We start from the raw sequence: 17,303 nt of genomic DNA, 5'->3' as shown, positions 1-17,303 counted from the left end.
AGTCGAAATGATCAATCGCAGACGTCAATGCGGCGACACAGATTTCTCTCTGTGAGAACATGGGGAACCCATACATACATACAATTAAATCCTCTGTCGGGAAAAAACGAAATGACTTTCCGAACAACCCTATAAATTTATTATATTATCTACTACAGAAAAGTTAGAAGAGTATCAAATATTTTGTATCTAGAGTTTAATAATTGAAAGGAGATGATTTGATAGCAGTTATACTGCTTATTATGGCATCTACAACACTGGATCGATCCTCGACGTTACATAAAGCTTCAATAATTGATTTCTCATTGATCAAAATCAGGCTGAACATAAAGCTTTCAAAAGCGACTATTTTTTAGTAGTAATTGACATCAACAATCCTATTGTACGAACCAATTCAGAAACGACTTTACTGCACTTAACTTTGTGTAGTCGTATAATTACATCATTATACAAAATATGATAAAAAGTACGAAAATGTATGATTAAAGGAAGTTTTATGAACTAAAACGATAGATTTTACTTGTTTGGTATTTATCAGTTGCGATTTTCCTTATAAGAGTTCCGGAACCTTAGACCACAAGCTTAGTAAGTATATGAAACATTAATGATATCAGCCCAGAATTACATCATTTGGCCCAAAAGGTAATTCGAACACGTACCTAGGACAACGTGGGGAAAACCTAGAATAAAACCTATCGTGAAATATTGTACACATATTGTCAATGATACACATAAAGACATAGCGCCCCTTTCATCCAGTAAAATAATTCTGCTCCCGATAGACAGAAAAATTAGTTTTATGTGGTCGTCGATAATCATTAACTCGCATTTAGAATATCAACGGGAAAGGTAAAACCTATTATGAAACTTTGTACACATATTGTCAGAAATACACATAAGGACATAGAATGTCTTTTATTCAGTAAAACATTACTGTTCCTGTGGGTAAAACCTAATTCAAAATATAGATGAGTAAACAGTTTTACAGAGCACTGGAAAGAAGAGTATGAATGTCTTTTTATTTCTCGAATAAAATACGGGATTATGTAGAGTTGACTAAAAATAATGTTAACTATCTAATTATATATTGCACAAATAGCAATTAAACTTCTCTTTATAATCCATTTCAAAGCATTTCATAGTTTTCTACAGTTCCTACAAAAGCTTTTCGGATAGTTAAAACTCTCTACTGGCTGTGGATTACTTTTAATATGATAAGTCTATTTTACGCCAGATTTGGAATTATTTTATTTCTATAACTATATTCATTGTTATTAATGTCCACGCGGCGCACTATTTAACACATAAATCATAAGCAATATTATATAATGGGACAGCTAAATTCTCACGATTAGGCAACAAATTAATAGTGACAGTTATACAGTAGATTTTTCATCTGAATTTATGTAAAAGCAAAAGGAACTACCTATTAACAGAAATAGAAACAATAATACGTATAATTAGTCGTTATTAACCACACCTTCATCTATGTAAATGGATTCTAAAAGGAATAAAAAATATGGAAAAAAATGAAGAAAACCAGTAATTGAACTAAAAGCATTTCGTTTTATCGAGAAAATCGGTCTTAAAAAAAAAGTACAAGACACAAAATATTATTTTAATGTTCCTTCCCAGTTTCAACAGACTTCTAGAATAGATAAAACGTATCCAAATGAATCTGTTTCTGCAACTTATTCTTCAATTTCATTTCATTTTTACTGTAAACACTATTGGTCTCTTACCGGTGGAAGATGGAGAATTTTATTTAAACGAATGCGTGAATAAAATTAGTGCGAAATATTTTACGAACACTGGCCCTGTTTTGATGATAAATGTTACACTATCAAATTTTCCTTTGCAAACAATACTGCAAACCGATTTCGTTAATTTCAACAAAACTTTGTTTTATTATGGGAATGCCTGCATCATCGACCAGAGAGGACAAAAAATTGAAGATTTTTTGAAATATGTTGCCACAACCCTCCACTGGAAGCCACAAGCTAAGTACATTATTATATCCGACGAAAATCCTCAAGAAATTTTCAAATGTTTATCTCCTCACTTTGTAATAAATGTCATTGTACTTTACCCCAAGTCATCAAAAATGGTTGAAATTTACAGTTACAATTTATTTGGAGAAAATGGAGAAATTCTTTATCCTGTCTCAAAATTACTGGATGTATGTATTGAAGGTGTTTTACAAGAGAATATCGATTTATTTCCAAATAAGCTTCCAAAGAATTGGAGCAAAATGGAAGTCAGAGCCGATGAAGTTACTTTTCTAGTAAAACCATTCAAAGGCCGAAGTGCACTCGAAGAAGTAATGAATATAATTGCGAAAAAGACGAAATATACCTTAACATACGTCGATCTGAAACCAAACCGTTCCTATTTCTTCCACAGAGAGCTGCTAAGCAATTGTCAAATACATATGGCCTTCACTGACAATTTGCAGTTGTTAGATCAAGTTTATCCACACACAACCGATCGCCTGGTTTGGGTTATTCCTAAAGCGAAAGAAATCTCAGGCTGGATGCGATTAACTTATATTATGGATGGAACACAAATATTATCGATTTTGTTCTTATTCTGTTTCATTGCATTGGCCAAGTTTTTATCGGATATAGTAAACAAAAAGCCGCACGATTTCATAAGTTCTTTATTATTTTCATACCGTTTCTTTGTTTCCTCATCAGCGAGATCCAAAAATCAAGCCACCAGTAGAAATATTTTAGATTTGTTTTGGGCCATATTTTGTTTTATTTATACGACTATTTTTATGACTCATTTGACTGTTTACATGACGACACGATCTTTCGACAGACAACTAGATACAATAGAAGATCTTGTCAAAAGCGGACTCAAAATCGGGATTCGAGAAGGGGTTTCAGATATCGACTTATTTCAAAGTAATAGTTCAATAGACAACTACATTAGAATGAACCATTACACATGCCACAACTTTGAGCAATGCCTTGGTTGGATTGCCGATGAGAAAAATGTGACGTGTATTTTTTCAGAAAATTATATCAAGGCAAAATATAACAACGTTCCTTCTGAAATGATTCCATTTCACATTGGATCCAAAACTATTATATCAACTTATTTTAGTTTTGTATTTTGCAAAGGATTTCCTCTTCAGAACGAGATAAGGCGTCACGCGACGGCTATTTTCGAAAGTGGAATCATCAGCAACTACTTAAACATGTTTCTAAGTCGTAGTAAAAGAGTTTCTCAAAAACGAACCGATTCAAATGTATTTTTAACCGCCAGCGATCTCAGTTATGGTATAAGAGTAATAACATTGGGATTAGGCATTAGTTTAATAGTATTTGTTTTGGAGCTCTGTTACTACTACGGGTTGAAATTTTATAAAGCGCGTGGACCGTTTTTTTAAACAAAAATTTGAATTCAAAAACTGACCCGGATAATCGTATTTAATAGCAAATATCTTAATTTTCAAGCACATTAATATTATCTTTATTTATTTATTATCTAATTTCTATCCATATAAATCTTCACCTCTTTAATTTTAAGCAGTTAATATTGTATTGCGTTGATAAGAGTATTAACAATAGTTTTAATTATTTCTAAGATTTAAATAGCACAGAGGCAATAAACAGCCAAATTTGCACTAAAAGGTGTGTCTTTAATGAAATAACATTGTGGCTTATTGTGATTGATTAATAAAATATTTGAAAAACGGCAGGCTTTTCATTGTCGTTAATCAAACAAGATACTAACAATACGAAAAAACTTTATAATTTTTAACAGTAATAATACCTACCTTTTTCCAGAAAATTTTTAAAAAGAATTCAATTCGATTTACCCCAACCATTAAAATTTTAGGAAACTTTTACCAAATCATAGTACCATATACATATACAGAATGTACAATTTACGGTACAACCCCTGAAGCAACAATAAATGTCACCTTTCGTTTTTGATACCCAAGATCATAAGGTTACAGCAGGAAAAGACAACACGAAGTAAGTGTTTTCATAATCATGCCATTTTTTCCATAATTGCATGGCAGTTACTTGCTCTATTATATTATTTCTATGGCCCCTGTCGTGCGTGGGCCATTTAGATTAGGTTGGCAGCATTACAATATTTGAAGCCAACTTCGAAACTAACGTAAACAGCACTTATACCCTACCTACATACATACATAAACACCAAGTTGTCGAGCCACAAAGACTCGATATGAGTAAAAACTGCTTGGCTTGCTTAATATATAACGTGAGGCATAAAGCATCATTAAGTTGTGGAGACAGGGAAATTTTGCTTACAATTTGGGTCTGACAACTAAAAACTTTGCAATTGATGTGCCCAGCGTACGAACGCATTTTATAGCCTGTAGTAATAATGATGCTTTCTAGACTCATTTGCTAATTTTTGCTCCTACGTATGTTTAGCCTTTTTGTGTGAAGGTCTACTAATACAATGGTACCAATTCTTTTCACAGTGGTAAAGTATTTGAATCCCATTAAAAGCAATAAACTACAGATGGCGTTTACCACAACATTTGTAAATAATTCATAAAACACTGTCTACAGGCAGCAGTAGAAACAAACTGTCTGTATCAAATAAATCGGTACGTAAGTTTCATATCTATACTTGTAATGGTTTAAAAAAGTGCAATTGAATATAATAATAGGTTTAGCAATGATCCACCGCTTAGTACCCCAAGAACAGAAACCTTATTTCTACTAGTATTTTTTTCTAAAATGCTCTTTCTTGTATAGCATTTTGCTTACCTTATTTATTGGTTTCACAAGGTTATACGTTACCTGTGATGTGTGGTGTACGTATGTTCAGTACAAGTTTTTTACGAATGAATTTTCTTGCTCCATTACAAAAGGAATACACTACACAACTGAGAGTCACCATTAAAAATTGGGCATCAAAATGAAAAACACCATGTGAGAGGAGATCTCTACCTTTACATACTGTAAATTTTGTTTACCAGTGTTCCTTTAACATACCCCTCCCAACACAATCTAACAAATTGTTTACCAGCAGGTGGTCTTCTATCCCCTTACAACCCAATCTAACATTTGTTTACAAGTCAGTAGTCTTTTATCCCCCTCACAACCCAATCTAACAATTTGTTTACCAGTAAGTGGTTTTTATCCCCCCCCCACACCCCAATCTAACAATTTGTTTAACAGTAGGTGATCTTTCATCCCCCTCACAACCCAATCGAAGAAAAAAAAATTTACAAAAAGCTCTTTACGATAACAAAAACATTTTTCGCAGAAGAGAAGCAAAATAAAACACTTTCCATTTATTTATTTTTTTTTATTTCCCTGTCAATAAAGAAAATAAAAGAAACTCTAAAGACAGAATATAGTCAATACAGTGTGTACCTCAAAAACTGTAAAACAAAAAATTAATATTTCTAAGCAGGAGCACTAGCAGCTGGTACAGCCTTTTCTTCTTCCTTAATCCTGTCCTTTTTAAGGGTACCCATGAATGCGGCTTTGTCTGCCGCAGTTTGGAACCTTCCATGTCCAAATTTAGACGATGTGTCAATAAACTTGAGGTTAATTTTTTCCAAAGCGACACGTTTAGTATGAACTAACAACGACTGCAATTTAAAAAATCACGACACTTATTATTTATTTCATGCTATTCTTGACAATGATTTAAATGGTAATCGTGTGCACATGCAGAGAAAAGGCTACCAGATTTAAATAGAATAACCAAATCAAGGAAGCATTAACTATTCAATACTACATGGTAATCATATACATTCTAAGCGTTTATAATTCACTAATAAATACAAATTTCATTAATTTATAAATCCTAAGAGAGGGAGGTACACACATACCCAATTTCATAGATTTTAAGATCATTCGAACTGATAAGATACTATGAATCTGAGATTATTATTAGTATAACACTTCAACAAAACAGTTTTGTATTAATAATATCCAATACTTAATTAAGGCACATAATTTGCACTGAAAAAAAGATTATAAACTTTGATTTATTTACTTACCCTCTCAACTGAACTCTTCAATACTATGCATCACAGTTAAACTAATTATTCCAGGTAAAATTATCTTCAATGTACTCAAACTTCACACTATACAGACATACATTCTATACTACTACACATAAAAAACTACTTAAACTATATTAAATTTCAAAAGCTTCCTAGTTTAACAAATTATCGCATAGGAGAGAAGCTTTTATTGTTTGTATATTAATAGAATAGAATTTCTAGAAGAGTGAGTGCCATGCAAAAAGAGACAAGGAGCACATCCATGTAGAACAAATATACTGAAATTAATATTTTCTTACCTTTCTTAAAGTGATGACCCTCTTCTTTGGTCCCATACAACAACCTTTGATCATGACGAAATCGTTATTAACTTCACCGTAATGGGGGAAACCACCCATGGGGGTGATGGTCTTTTCGGTCAAATCATACTCTGTAGATGCGTTATTCTTTACCACCTGTAACAATTATACAAAAAAAAAATTAAATATGTTCAACTTCCTAATTAATTTAAAAGATTAAACACAAAAATATCAGTCCTATCATTTTGAAATCAATGAATTATTTTCATAATCCTTTTGGCTCTAGAAATCTCATCATATACAATGAAAAAATAACATTAAACAGTTTGAATTTCTGACATTCAGAAATATTAGTAAACACATTCTAAGAAATATCTTGAAACCCACCTTTCCATCCTTGGTATGGATACCAGCTCCAATTCTGTAAATTTTCTTGTTCATTTCAGTACGATGGTGGTAACCTTTTTGACCTGCACGAGCAACAGTAAAGGCAACTCTTGAAGGATGCCATGCACCAATACAAGCGACTTTACGAAGACCTTTGTGCGTTTTACGAGGCAACTTCTTTGTATGCCATCTCGATGTAACACCTGGAAAAAAAAAACATTCATTAAAATTGCAATTTTCCATAAAAATCTGATGCTTAAAAACGTCGATATTGCATCAGTAGGAAGGCAGCATGATGTATCGTCAAAATTATCAGAAGCCGGGACACCGGATCATGTTCTTTCATCATAAAGTTCTTGTATCAAGAAATTATTTCAACATTATTCACAATTTCAAAAATGTATGATTACAAATTAGATTTAAAAAAATCACAACTGTATAAGAATTTCAAAAAATTAATATACTTTTCTTATATTTCTATAAATTAAATATATATACCCTTGTATCCTTTTCCTTTAGTAACACCAACACAATCAATCATTTCATCTTGGGCAAAAACATTAGAGATAGGAATAGGTTTTTCAAGATGCTCTTTTACCCAATTAACCTTATCCACAACGGTTCCTCCATTTAATTGAATTTCCATAATATGGGCTTTCTTTTGACGTTGGTTCAATAATTTCATCTATAAATCAATGCATAACACATATATAATTAATTCAACAAAATCATTTGCTTCAAAAACTGTCAATAAAAAAAATTCAACTGAAGACTGGGCTGTCTAAAGCATGGTTTTTCCCAACATCAAGGCCCAAGGGCTACGTCACGATTATGGAATATGCTTTAGGTACCACCCAAGGGGTACATGCTCTACGACACTGCGAACAGACTATACTGCATTAAAAGGCAGCTCTATTTCGCCAGCTGAAGGGTAAGCTTCAAACTGATCGTGTCGATAGAAAAGACAAATTCGCCTTTGTTTTAAGATACCATTGTAAAAAAATTAACGAAGAAAAACTAACCTGAGTATGAGCAATGACCCTCACAACTTTGCAGTACTTGATGATCTTCTTGAAGTCTCGCTCTATAGACTTCTTGCCCAAATCATCCTTCCATTTCTTGGAAGCTTTAGTAAAAGCCTTCTTCTTGCTCTTGTACCTGTATTTCGAAGAAGTGGAAAATTGCACTTAAAACTTAGCAATCCACGATTTATAGGTATTTCAACAAAGGCGTCCTGAAAACGCATACAAAAAGGGGGCACGTCTCTTGGAAGTCAGAGGAGACTGTAGCCCCCATAGATCACACCTCGACGAAAAACTGGAAGCAGTTTTTCGCGTCTTGAGTGGACCATTTTGAATGCTCTCATGTTGCCATTGGAGAGCTATTTTATTTATGTTAATATGAATAATACTAAGTAGCGTTAAATTTTATACAAGTGACAAAAAACAATGAAATGCATTTAAAATAGTTTTAGCTCTCACCAATTCTTGTAGAAGCGCCTACGACAATCTTCTGATAAATGTTCTGCCCAAATAGTAACCAATGCTCTTAAACCATGAGGTGTTTCAATATAACCTACACATCCTACCACTACCATTGGGGGTGTTTCAAGAATGGTAACTGCTTCCACAATTTCTTTCTTATGCACCTCTAAATATTGAAATATTATTAGCAACATTCTAAAATATAAAGTAATTATCAATCCNACGAATTTTATTTAAACGAATGCGTGAACGCAATTAGTATAAAACATTTTAAAAGCAATGAACCAGTTTTGATGATAAACGTCACATTTACGAAATATCCTTTGCAAACAATACTGCAAACTGATTTCGTTAATTTCAACAAATCTTTGTTTCATTATGGAAATGCCTGCATCATCGACCAGAGAGGACGAAAAATTGAAGATTTTCTGAAATATGTCACCACAACCTTCCACTGGAAGCCACAAGCTAAGTACATTATCATATCCGACGAAAATCCTCAAGAAATTTTCAAATGTTTATCCCCCCACTTTGTAATAGATGTAATTGTACTTTACCCCAAGTCATCAAAAATGGTTGAAATTTACAGTTACAATTTATTTGGAGAAAATGGAGAAATTCTTTATCCTACCTCAAAATTACTGGATGTATGTATTGAAGGTGTTTTACAAGAGAATATCGATTTATTTCCAAATAAGCTTCCGAAGAATTGGAGCAAAATGGAAGTCAGAGCCGATGAAGTTACTTTTCTAGTAAAACCATTCAAAGGCCGAAGTGCACTCGAAGAAGTAATGAATATAATTGCGAAAAAGACGAAATATACCTTAACATACGTCGATCTGAAACCAAACCGTTCCTATTTCTTCCACAGAGAGCTGCTAAGCAATTGTCAAATACATATGGCCTTCACTGACAATTTGCAGTTGTTAGATCAAGTTTATCCACACACAACCGATCGCCTGGTTTGGGTTATTCCTAAAGCGAAAGAAATCTCAGGCTGGATGCGATTAACTTATATTATGGATGGAACACAAATATTATCGATTTTGCTCTTATTCTGTCTCATTGCATTGGCCAAGTTTTTATCGGATATAGTAAACAAAAAGCCGCACGATTTCATAAGTTCTTTATTATTTTCATACCGTTTCTTTGTTTACTCATCAGCGAGGTCCAAAAATCAAGCCACCAGTAGAAATGTTTTAGATTTGTTTTGGGCCATATTTTGTTTCATTTATACGACTCAGTTCTGGCACTGGCGTACTGTCAACACATCTTCTCCATACACATCAGTCAATTTCTTTCTGGCTTGAACAGCATTTTTACCCTTTCTGTAGTAAAACAGTAAGATATGTCGAAAATGCTGCTTATAGCTCTCCATATTTAAAAGGGCACCAACCAAAAACTACTGCGTAGAATTAATTGGAATTTTTCACACACAAGCCTTGCTATATGAGCTCTCAAGGCATATAAAAATTATACGGCTTAAATGTAAAGTTGGGTGCAAAAGAATACAATTAAATCCTCTGTCGGGAAAAAACGAAATGACTTTCCGAACAACCCTATAAATTTATTATATTATCTACTACAGAAAAGTTAGAAGAGTATCAAATATTTTGTATCTAGAGTTTAATAATTGAAAGGAGATGATTTGATAGCAGTTATACTGCTTATTATGGCATCTACAACACTGGATCGATCCTCGACGTTACATAAAGCTTCAATAATTGATTTCTCATTGATCAAAATCAGGCTGAACATAAAGCTTTCAAAAGCGACTATTTTTTAGTAGTAATTGACATCAACAATCCTATTGTACGAACCAATTCAGAAACGACTTTACTGCACTTAACTTTGTGTAGTCGTATAATTACATCATTATACAAAATATGATAAAAAGTACGAAAATGTATGATTAAAGGAAGTTTTATGAACTAAAACGATAGATTTTACTTGTTTGGTATTTATCAGTTGCGATTTTCCTTATAAGAGTTCCGGAACCTTAGACCACAAGCTTAGTAAGTATATGAAACATTAATGATATCAGCCCAGAATTACATCATTTGGCCCAAAAGGTAATTCGAACACGTACCTAGGACAACGTGGGGAAAACCTAGAATAAAACCTATCGTGAAATATTGTACACATATTGTCAATGATACACATAAAGACATAGCGCCCCTTTCATCCAGTAAAATAATTCTGCTCCCGATAGACAGAAAAATTAGTTTTATGTGGTCGTCGATAATCATTAACTCGCATTTAGAATATCAACGGGAAAGGTAAAACCTATTATGAAACTTTGTACACATATTGTCAGAAATACACATAAGGACATAGAATGTCTTTTATTCAGTAAAACATTACTGTTCCTGTGGGTAAAACCTAATTCAAAATATAGATGAGTAAACAGTTTTACAGAGCACTGGAAAGAAGAGTATGAATGTCTTTTTATTTCTCGAATAAAATACGGGATTATGTAGAGTTGACTAAAAATAATGTTAACTATCTAATTATATATTGCACAAATAGCAATTAAACTTCTCTTTATAATCCATTTCAAAGCATTTCATAGTTTTCTACAGTTCCTACAAAAGCTTTTCGGATAGTTAAAACTCTCTACTGGCTGTGGATTACTTTTAATATGATAAGTCTATTTTACGCCAGATTTGGAATTATTTTATTTCTATAACTATATTCATTGTTATTAATGTCCACGCGGCGCACTATTTAACACATAAATCATAAGCAATATTATATAATGGGACAGCTAAATTCTCACGATTAGGCAACAAATTAATAGTGACAGTTATACAGTAGATTTTTCATCTGAATTTATGTAAAAGCAAAAGGAACTACCTATTAACAGAAATAGAAACAATAATACGTATAATTAGTCGTTATTAACCACACCTTCATCTATGTAAATGGATTCTAAAAGGAATAAAAAATATGGAAAAAAATGAAGAAAACCAGTAATTGAACTAAAAGCATTTCGTTTTATCGAGAAAATCGGTCTTAAAAAAAAAGTACAAGACACAAAATATTATTTTAATGTTCCTTCCCAGTTTCAACAGACTTCTAAAATAGATAAAACGTATCCAAATGAATCTGTTTCTGCAACTTATTCTTCAATTTCATTTCATTTTTACTGTAAACACTATTGGTCTCTTACCGGTGGAAGATGGAGAATTTTATTTAAACGAATGCGTGAATAAAATTAGTGCGAAATATTTTACGAACACTGGCCCTGTTTTGATGATAAATGTTACACTATCAAATTTTCCTTTGCAAACAATACTGCAAACCGATTTCGTTAATTTCAACAAAACTTTGTTTTATTATGGGAATGCCTGCATCATCGACCAGAGAGGACAAAAAATTGAAGATTTTTTGAAATATGTTGCCACAACCCTCCACTGGAAGCCACAAGCTAAGTACATTATTATATCCGACGAAAATCCTCAAGAAATTTTCAAATGTTTATCTCCTCACTTTGTAATAAATGTCATTGTACTTTACCCCAAGTCATCAAAAATGGTTGAAATTTACAGTTACAATTTATTTGGAGAAAATGGAGAAATTCTTTATCCTGTCTCAAAATTACTGGATGTATGTATTGAAGGTGTTTTACAAGATAATATCGATTTATTTCCAAATAAGCTTCCGAAGAATTGGAGTAAAATGGTAGTCAAAGCAGATGAAGTTACATTTCTAATAAAAATATTCAAAGACCACAACGTATTTGGGGAAGTAATGAGTGCAATTGCAAAAAAGATGAAATATACTTTGAAGTATATTGATCTGAGACCAAACCGTTCCTATTTCTTTCACAGAGAGCTGCTAAACAATTGTCAAATACATATGGCCTTCACTGACAATTTGCAGTTTTTAGATAAAATTTATCCACAAGCACCCGACCGCCTGGTTTGGGTTATTCCTAAAGCAAACGAAATCTCAGGCTGGATGCGATTAACTTATATTATGGATAGAACACAAATATTATCGATTTTGTTCTTATTCTGTTTCATTGCATTGGCCAAGTTTTTATCGGATATAGTAAACAAAAAGCCGCACGATTTCATAAGTTCTTTATTATTTTCATACCGTTTCTTTGTTTCCTCATCAGCGAGATCCAAAAATCAAGCCACCAGTAGAAATGTTTTAGATTTGTTTTGGGCCATATTTTGTTTCATTTATACGACTATTTTTATGACTCATTTGACTGTTTACATGACGACACGATCTTTCGACAGACAACTGGATACAGCCGAAGATCTTGTCAAAAGCCGACTCAAAATTGGGATTCGTGAACGTTTTGCAGATATCGACTTATTTCAAAATAATAATTCAGTAGATAATTACATTAGAATGAATCATTACAACTGCGATGATTTTCAGAAGTGGCTTCATTGGGCTGCTAATGAGCGAAATGTGACGTGCATTTTCTCAGAAAACTCTCTCAAAGCAATATATAATAAAGTTCCTTCGGAAATGATTCCAATTCACATAGGGTCCGAAACAATTATAGCAACTTATTACAGTTTCGTATTCTGCAAGGGATTCCCTGTTCAGGATGACATAAGGCGTCACGCGGCGAGTATCTTCGAAAGTGGAATTCTGAGTAACTATTTAAATATGTTTCTGACTCGTAAGAAAAGAGTTTCGCATAAACGAACCGATTCAAATGTATTTTTAACTGCCAGCGATCTCAGTTGTGGCATTAAAGTAATAACATTGGGATTAGGTATTAGTTTAATAATATTTGCCGCTGAGTTTTGTTACTATTACGGGTTGAAATTTTATAAAGAACGTGGGCCATTTTTTCAGCAAAGATTTGAATTCAGAAACCGGCCCTGGTAATCATATTTAATACGATACATGTTAATTTTAAGACATACTATAGTGCGTCTATAGATTAGCAACAAATTAAAAATTATTCCTGTGTATATGGAGCTTTAACTGTTAGTTACAACAGGGTTAATATTACAATTGTCTTAGGTATATTGAGAAGAGTAAGAGCTATAGTTTTAATTATTTATGAGATTTAAACAGTACAAAGACAAAAGAAACCGACTATACCCTCAAAACTGCTGTATTTAATGATATAATATTGTAGCTGATTACATTTAATGAATAAAAAACTGAAAAAAGAAGCATTTTCATTGTCGTTGATTTCTGAAGTGTACGATGTGTTGCATACCTTTATACAAACAATTCCTTTAAATTATAATAATTGATTACTATACATCTATTAAAAAACCATAACGGCTGACATCAGTAACAATGCCACAACAATTGAAAAAGAATGATGGCCGACCACTGCAACAATTAGAAAAGAATGATGGCCGACAACTGCAACAATTAAAAACGAATGATGGCCGACAACTGCAACAATTAAAAACGAATGATGGCCGACAACTGCAACAATTAGAAAGGAATGATGGCCGACAACTGCAACAATTAGAAAAGAATGATGGTCGACAACTGCAACAATTAGAAAAGAATGATGGCCGACAACTGCAACAATTAGAAAAGAATGATGGTCGACAACTGCAACAATTAGAAAAGAATGATGGCCGACACTACGTCATAGTGGAGCAATAAAAATTGCCGGGGGCAGGGGGAAGAACTAGTACATTTTAATAGAAATAATACTGTTTTCATAACAAAATTTTGATAAAGAAAGAAATTGAGTTTACGTTATTGCGAAAAACACGGAGTTTGAAAAGTCTAGATTATTACAGGCTATACGTATATCAGACAGACGAGTAAGTCGTTTGAAGAATAAATCAAAAAACACTCCAAACCCGATTCATTTACAAAAACTAATACGAAAATCAGTATTTTCAGCATATCACCCACTTTTTCCAATAGTTTTCGTTCACATCTAATACGTCACAATTAGTTATTTCGAATACAAAATTAGACAGGTACCTGTATAAAAATTGGTTAAAGGATTGCGGAATTAGTCTTACAATTAGCTCAAAAATAATTCATAAGCTTCTAGCATATATTAAATGTGACATTAAATGTATAAAATACAAATTTCTTCTAATGGTACACATTAAAGGGAGCTTAATAAAAACAATTCTCGTTTAGGTATCAAATTTGTACATGATCATTTCTTTCGGTTTACTTAACAACACAAAAAACCATTTGATAAAAGTTGAATGAAACAGTAATAAGCGCAATTTGCTGTTAAAAGTAGATGTTTTGTTCTTCCAAAAATAAATGGTTTCTAATAGGCGTAAAATAAAATATGAAAAAAATACGAACAAAACAAGTAATTAAACTAAAAGCATTTTTTCTTAACGATAAAACCGTTTTAAAGAAAACCATCAAATGTATAAAATTATTTCAATATTACTTCCTAGTATCAATCGACTTTTGTAACAGATAAAACGTATCTATCAGAATGTTTCTACTTCTACATCTAATTCTTCAATTTCATTTCATTTGCACCATCAGTACCTCAGGTCTTCTACCAGTAGTAGATGACGAATTTTATTTAAACGAATGCGTGAACGCAATTAGTATAAAACATTTTAAAAGCAATGAACCAGTTTTGATGATAAACGTCACATTTACGAAATATCCTTTGCAAACAATACTGCAAACTGATTTCGTTAATTTCAACAAATCTTTGTTTCATTATGGGAATGCCTGCATCATCGACCAGAGAGGACGAAAAATTGAAGATTTTCTGAAATATGTCACCACAACCTTCCACTGGAAGCCACAAGCTAAGTACATTATCATATCCGACGAAAATCCTCAAGAAATTTTCAAATGTTTATCCCCCCACTTTGTAATAGATGTAATTGTACTTTACCCCAAGTCATCAAAAATGGTTGAAATTTACAGTTACAATTTATTTGGAGAAAATGGAGAAATACTTAAGCCTACCTCAAGAGTATTAGATTTATGTATTGAAGGTGTTTTACAAGATAATATCGATTTATTTCCAAATAAGCTTCCGAAGAATTGGAGTAAAATGGTAGTCAAAGCAGATGAAGTTACATTTCTAATAAAAATATTCAAAGACCACAACGTATTTGGGGAAGTAATGAGTGCAATTGCAAAAAAGATGAAATATACTTTGAAGTATATTGATCTGAGACCAAACCGTTCCTATTTCTTTCACAGAGAGCTGCTAAACAATTGTCAAATACATATGGCCTTCACTGACAATTTGCAGTTTTTAGATAAAATTTATCCACAAGCACCCGACCGCCTGGTGTGGGTTATTCCTAAAGCAAACGAAATCTCAGGCTGGATGCGATTAACTTATATTATGGATAGAACACAAATATTATCGATTTTGTTCTTATTCTGTTTCATTGCATTGGCCAAGTTTTTATCGGATATAGTAAACAAAAAGCCGCACGATTTCATAAGTTCTTTATTATTTTCATACCGTTTCTTTGTTTCCTCATCAGCGAGATCCAAAAATCAAGCCACCAGTAGAAATATTTTAGATTTGTTTTGGGCCATATTTTGTTTTATTTATACGACTATTTTTATGACTCATTTGACTGTTTACATGACGACACGATCTTTCGACAGACAACTGGATACAGCCGAAGATCTTGTCAAAAGCCGACTCAAAATTGGGATTCGTGAACGTTTTGCAGATATCGACTTATTTCAAAATAATAATTCAGTAGATAATTACATTAGAATGAATCATTACAACTGCGATGATTTTCAGAAGTGGCTTCATTGGGCTGCTAATGAGCGAAATGTGACGTGCATTTTCTCAGAAAACTCTCTCAAAGCAATATATAATAAAGTTCCTTCGGAAATGATTCCAATTCACATAGGGTCCGAAACAATTATAGCAACTTATTACAGTTTCGTATTCTGCAAGGGATTCCCTGTTCAGGATGACATAAGGCGTCACGCGGCGAGTATCTTCGAAAGTGGAATTCTGAGTAACTATTTAAATATGTTTCTGACTCGTAAGAAAAGAGTTTCGCATAAACGAACCGATTCAAATGTATTTTTAACTGCCAGCGATCTCAGTTGTGGCATTAAAGTAATAACATTGGGATTAGGTATTAGTTTAATAATATTTGCCGCTGAGTTTTGTTACTATTACGGGTTGAAATTTTATAAAGAACGTGGGCCATTTTTTCAGCAAAGATTTGAATTCAGAAACCGGCCCTGGTAATCATATTTAATACGATACATGTTAATTTTAAGACATACTATAGTGCGTCTATAGATTAGCAACAAATTAAAAATTATTCCTGTGTATATGGAGCTTTAACTGTTAGTTACAACAGGGTTAATATTACAATTGTCTTAGGTATATTGAGAAGAGTAAGAGCTATAGTTTTAATTATTTATGAGATTTAAACAGTACAAAGACAAAAGAAACCGACTATACCCTCAAAACTGCTGTATTTAATGATATAATATTGTAGCTGATTACATTTAATGAATAAAAAACTGAAAAAAGAAGCATTTTCATTGTCGTTGATTTCTGAAGTGTACGATGTGTTGCATACCTTTATACAAACAATTCCTTTAAATTATAATAATTGATTACTATACATCTATTAAAAAACCATAACGGCTGACATCAGTAACAATGCCACAACAATTGAAAAAGAATGATGGCCGACCACTGCAACAATTAGAAAAGAATGATGGCCGACAACTGCAACAATTAAAAACGAATGATGGCCGACAACTGCAACAATTAAAAAACAATGATGGCCGACACTACGTCATAGTGGAGCAATAAAAATGGCCGGCGGCAGGGGGAAGAACCAATATAATTAAAAATAATTAAAATTTCATTTTATATGGTAATTGTTTTCGTATTTAGACTTTCTGCTTTTGTGTGTGTCCAATTGCATTTTACTTGTTCGTACTTACTATTGTAGACACATGTGAATATGTATTTGAAATTGCGCCAAAAGTATTGATATATATTTTGCCAATGCACCCATGAAAATGCTTTAATTTCGATTTGAAAATAGTTTCAAGTTAGAAAACGGGAAAATGGTACGATTTCGCAATAACTGTTTCATGTTTTGCATTTATATAGAACTATCAACGGAAAACGTTCTGGAGGTATATTCGTAAATAATCTTTGGCATCTAATCTTCC

At 32.7% G+C, this 17,303-nt stretch overlaps 2 protein-coding genes across 2 annotated transcripts in view; one reads left to right on the top strand and one right to left on the bottom strand.

Moving 5' to 3' along the window:
* The first annotated feature begins 1,786 nt into the window (after positions 1-1,786).
* Positions 1,787-4,716, top strand: LOC112905351. The gene is made up of 3 exons (XM_025977552.1): positions 1,787-2,494; positions 2,777-3,008; positions 4,661-4,716. The coding sequence occupies exons 1-3, from the start codon at positions 1,826-1,828 to the stop codon at positions 4,714-4,716; spliced, it is 957 nt and encodes a 318-aa protein (XP_025833337.1). The 5' UTR covers positions 1,787-1,825.
* Positions 4,717-5,289: 573 nt separating this feature from the next.
* LOC108740440 (60S ribosomal protein L3) overlaps positions 5,290-17,303 on the bottom strand; it is a 16,091-nt gene continuing 4,077 nt past the window's right edge. Inside the window, exons 3-8 of the mRNA XM_018474752.2 lie at positions 8,181-8,349; positions 7,722-7,857; positions 7,198-7,384; positions 6,700-6,902; positions 6,313-6,468; positions 5,290-5,593 (exon numbers count right to left, since the gene is read on the bottom strand). Of these exons, the coding sequence (XP_018330254.1) occupies positions 5,405-5,593; positions 6,313-6,468; positions 6,700-6,902; positions 7,198-7,384; positions 7,722-7,857; positions 8,181-8,349 (1,040 nt within the window). The 3' untranslated portion in view covers positions 5,290-5,404. The remainder of the gene's footprint in view (positions 5,594-6,312; positions 6,469-6,699; positions 6,903-7,197; positions 7,385-7,721; positions 7,858-8,180; positions 8,350-17,303) is intronic.

Source organism: Agrilus planipennis, unplaced genomic scaffold, assembly GCF_000699045.2.
Source record: "Agrilus planipennis isolate EAB-ADULT unplaced genomic scaffold, Apla_2.0 scaffold251, whole genome shotgun sequence".
In the NCBI taxonomy this organism is placed as follows: domain Eukaryota; kingdom Metazoa; phylum Arthropoda; class Insecta; order Coleoptera; family Buprestidae; genus Agrilus; species Agrilus planipennis.
The sequence above is the reverse complement of the archived record's forward strand: the minus strand, read 5'-3'. Positions and strand labels throughout refer to the sequence as shown.

Bases quoted from the DNA above. Each gene is read 5' to 3' on its own strand.
- LOC112905351 (XM_025977552.1), top strand. From the start codon at position 1,826: ATGATAAATGTTACACTATCAAATTTTCCTTTGCAAACAATACTGCAA. The intron at 2,495-2,776 runs GTTTGGGTTATT...TATACGACTATT, and splicing joins CACACACAACCGATCGCCTG to TTTATGACTCATTTGACTGT. The intron at 3,009-4,660 runs GTATTTTTTCAG...ATATAATAATAG, and splicing joins CGATGAGAAAAATGTGACGT to GTTTAGCAATGATCCACCGC.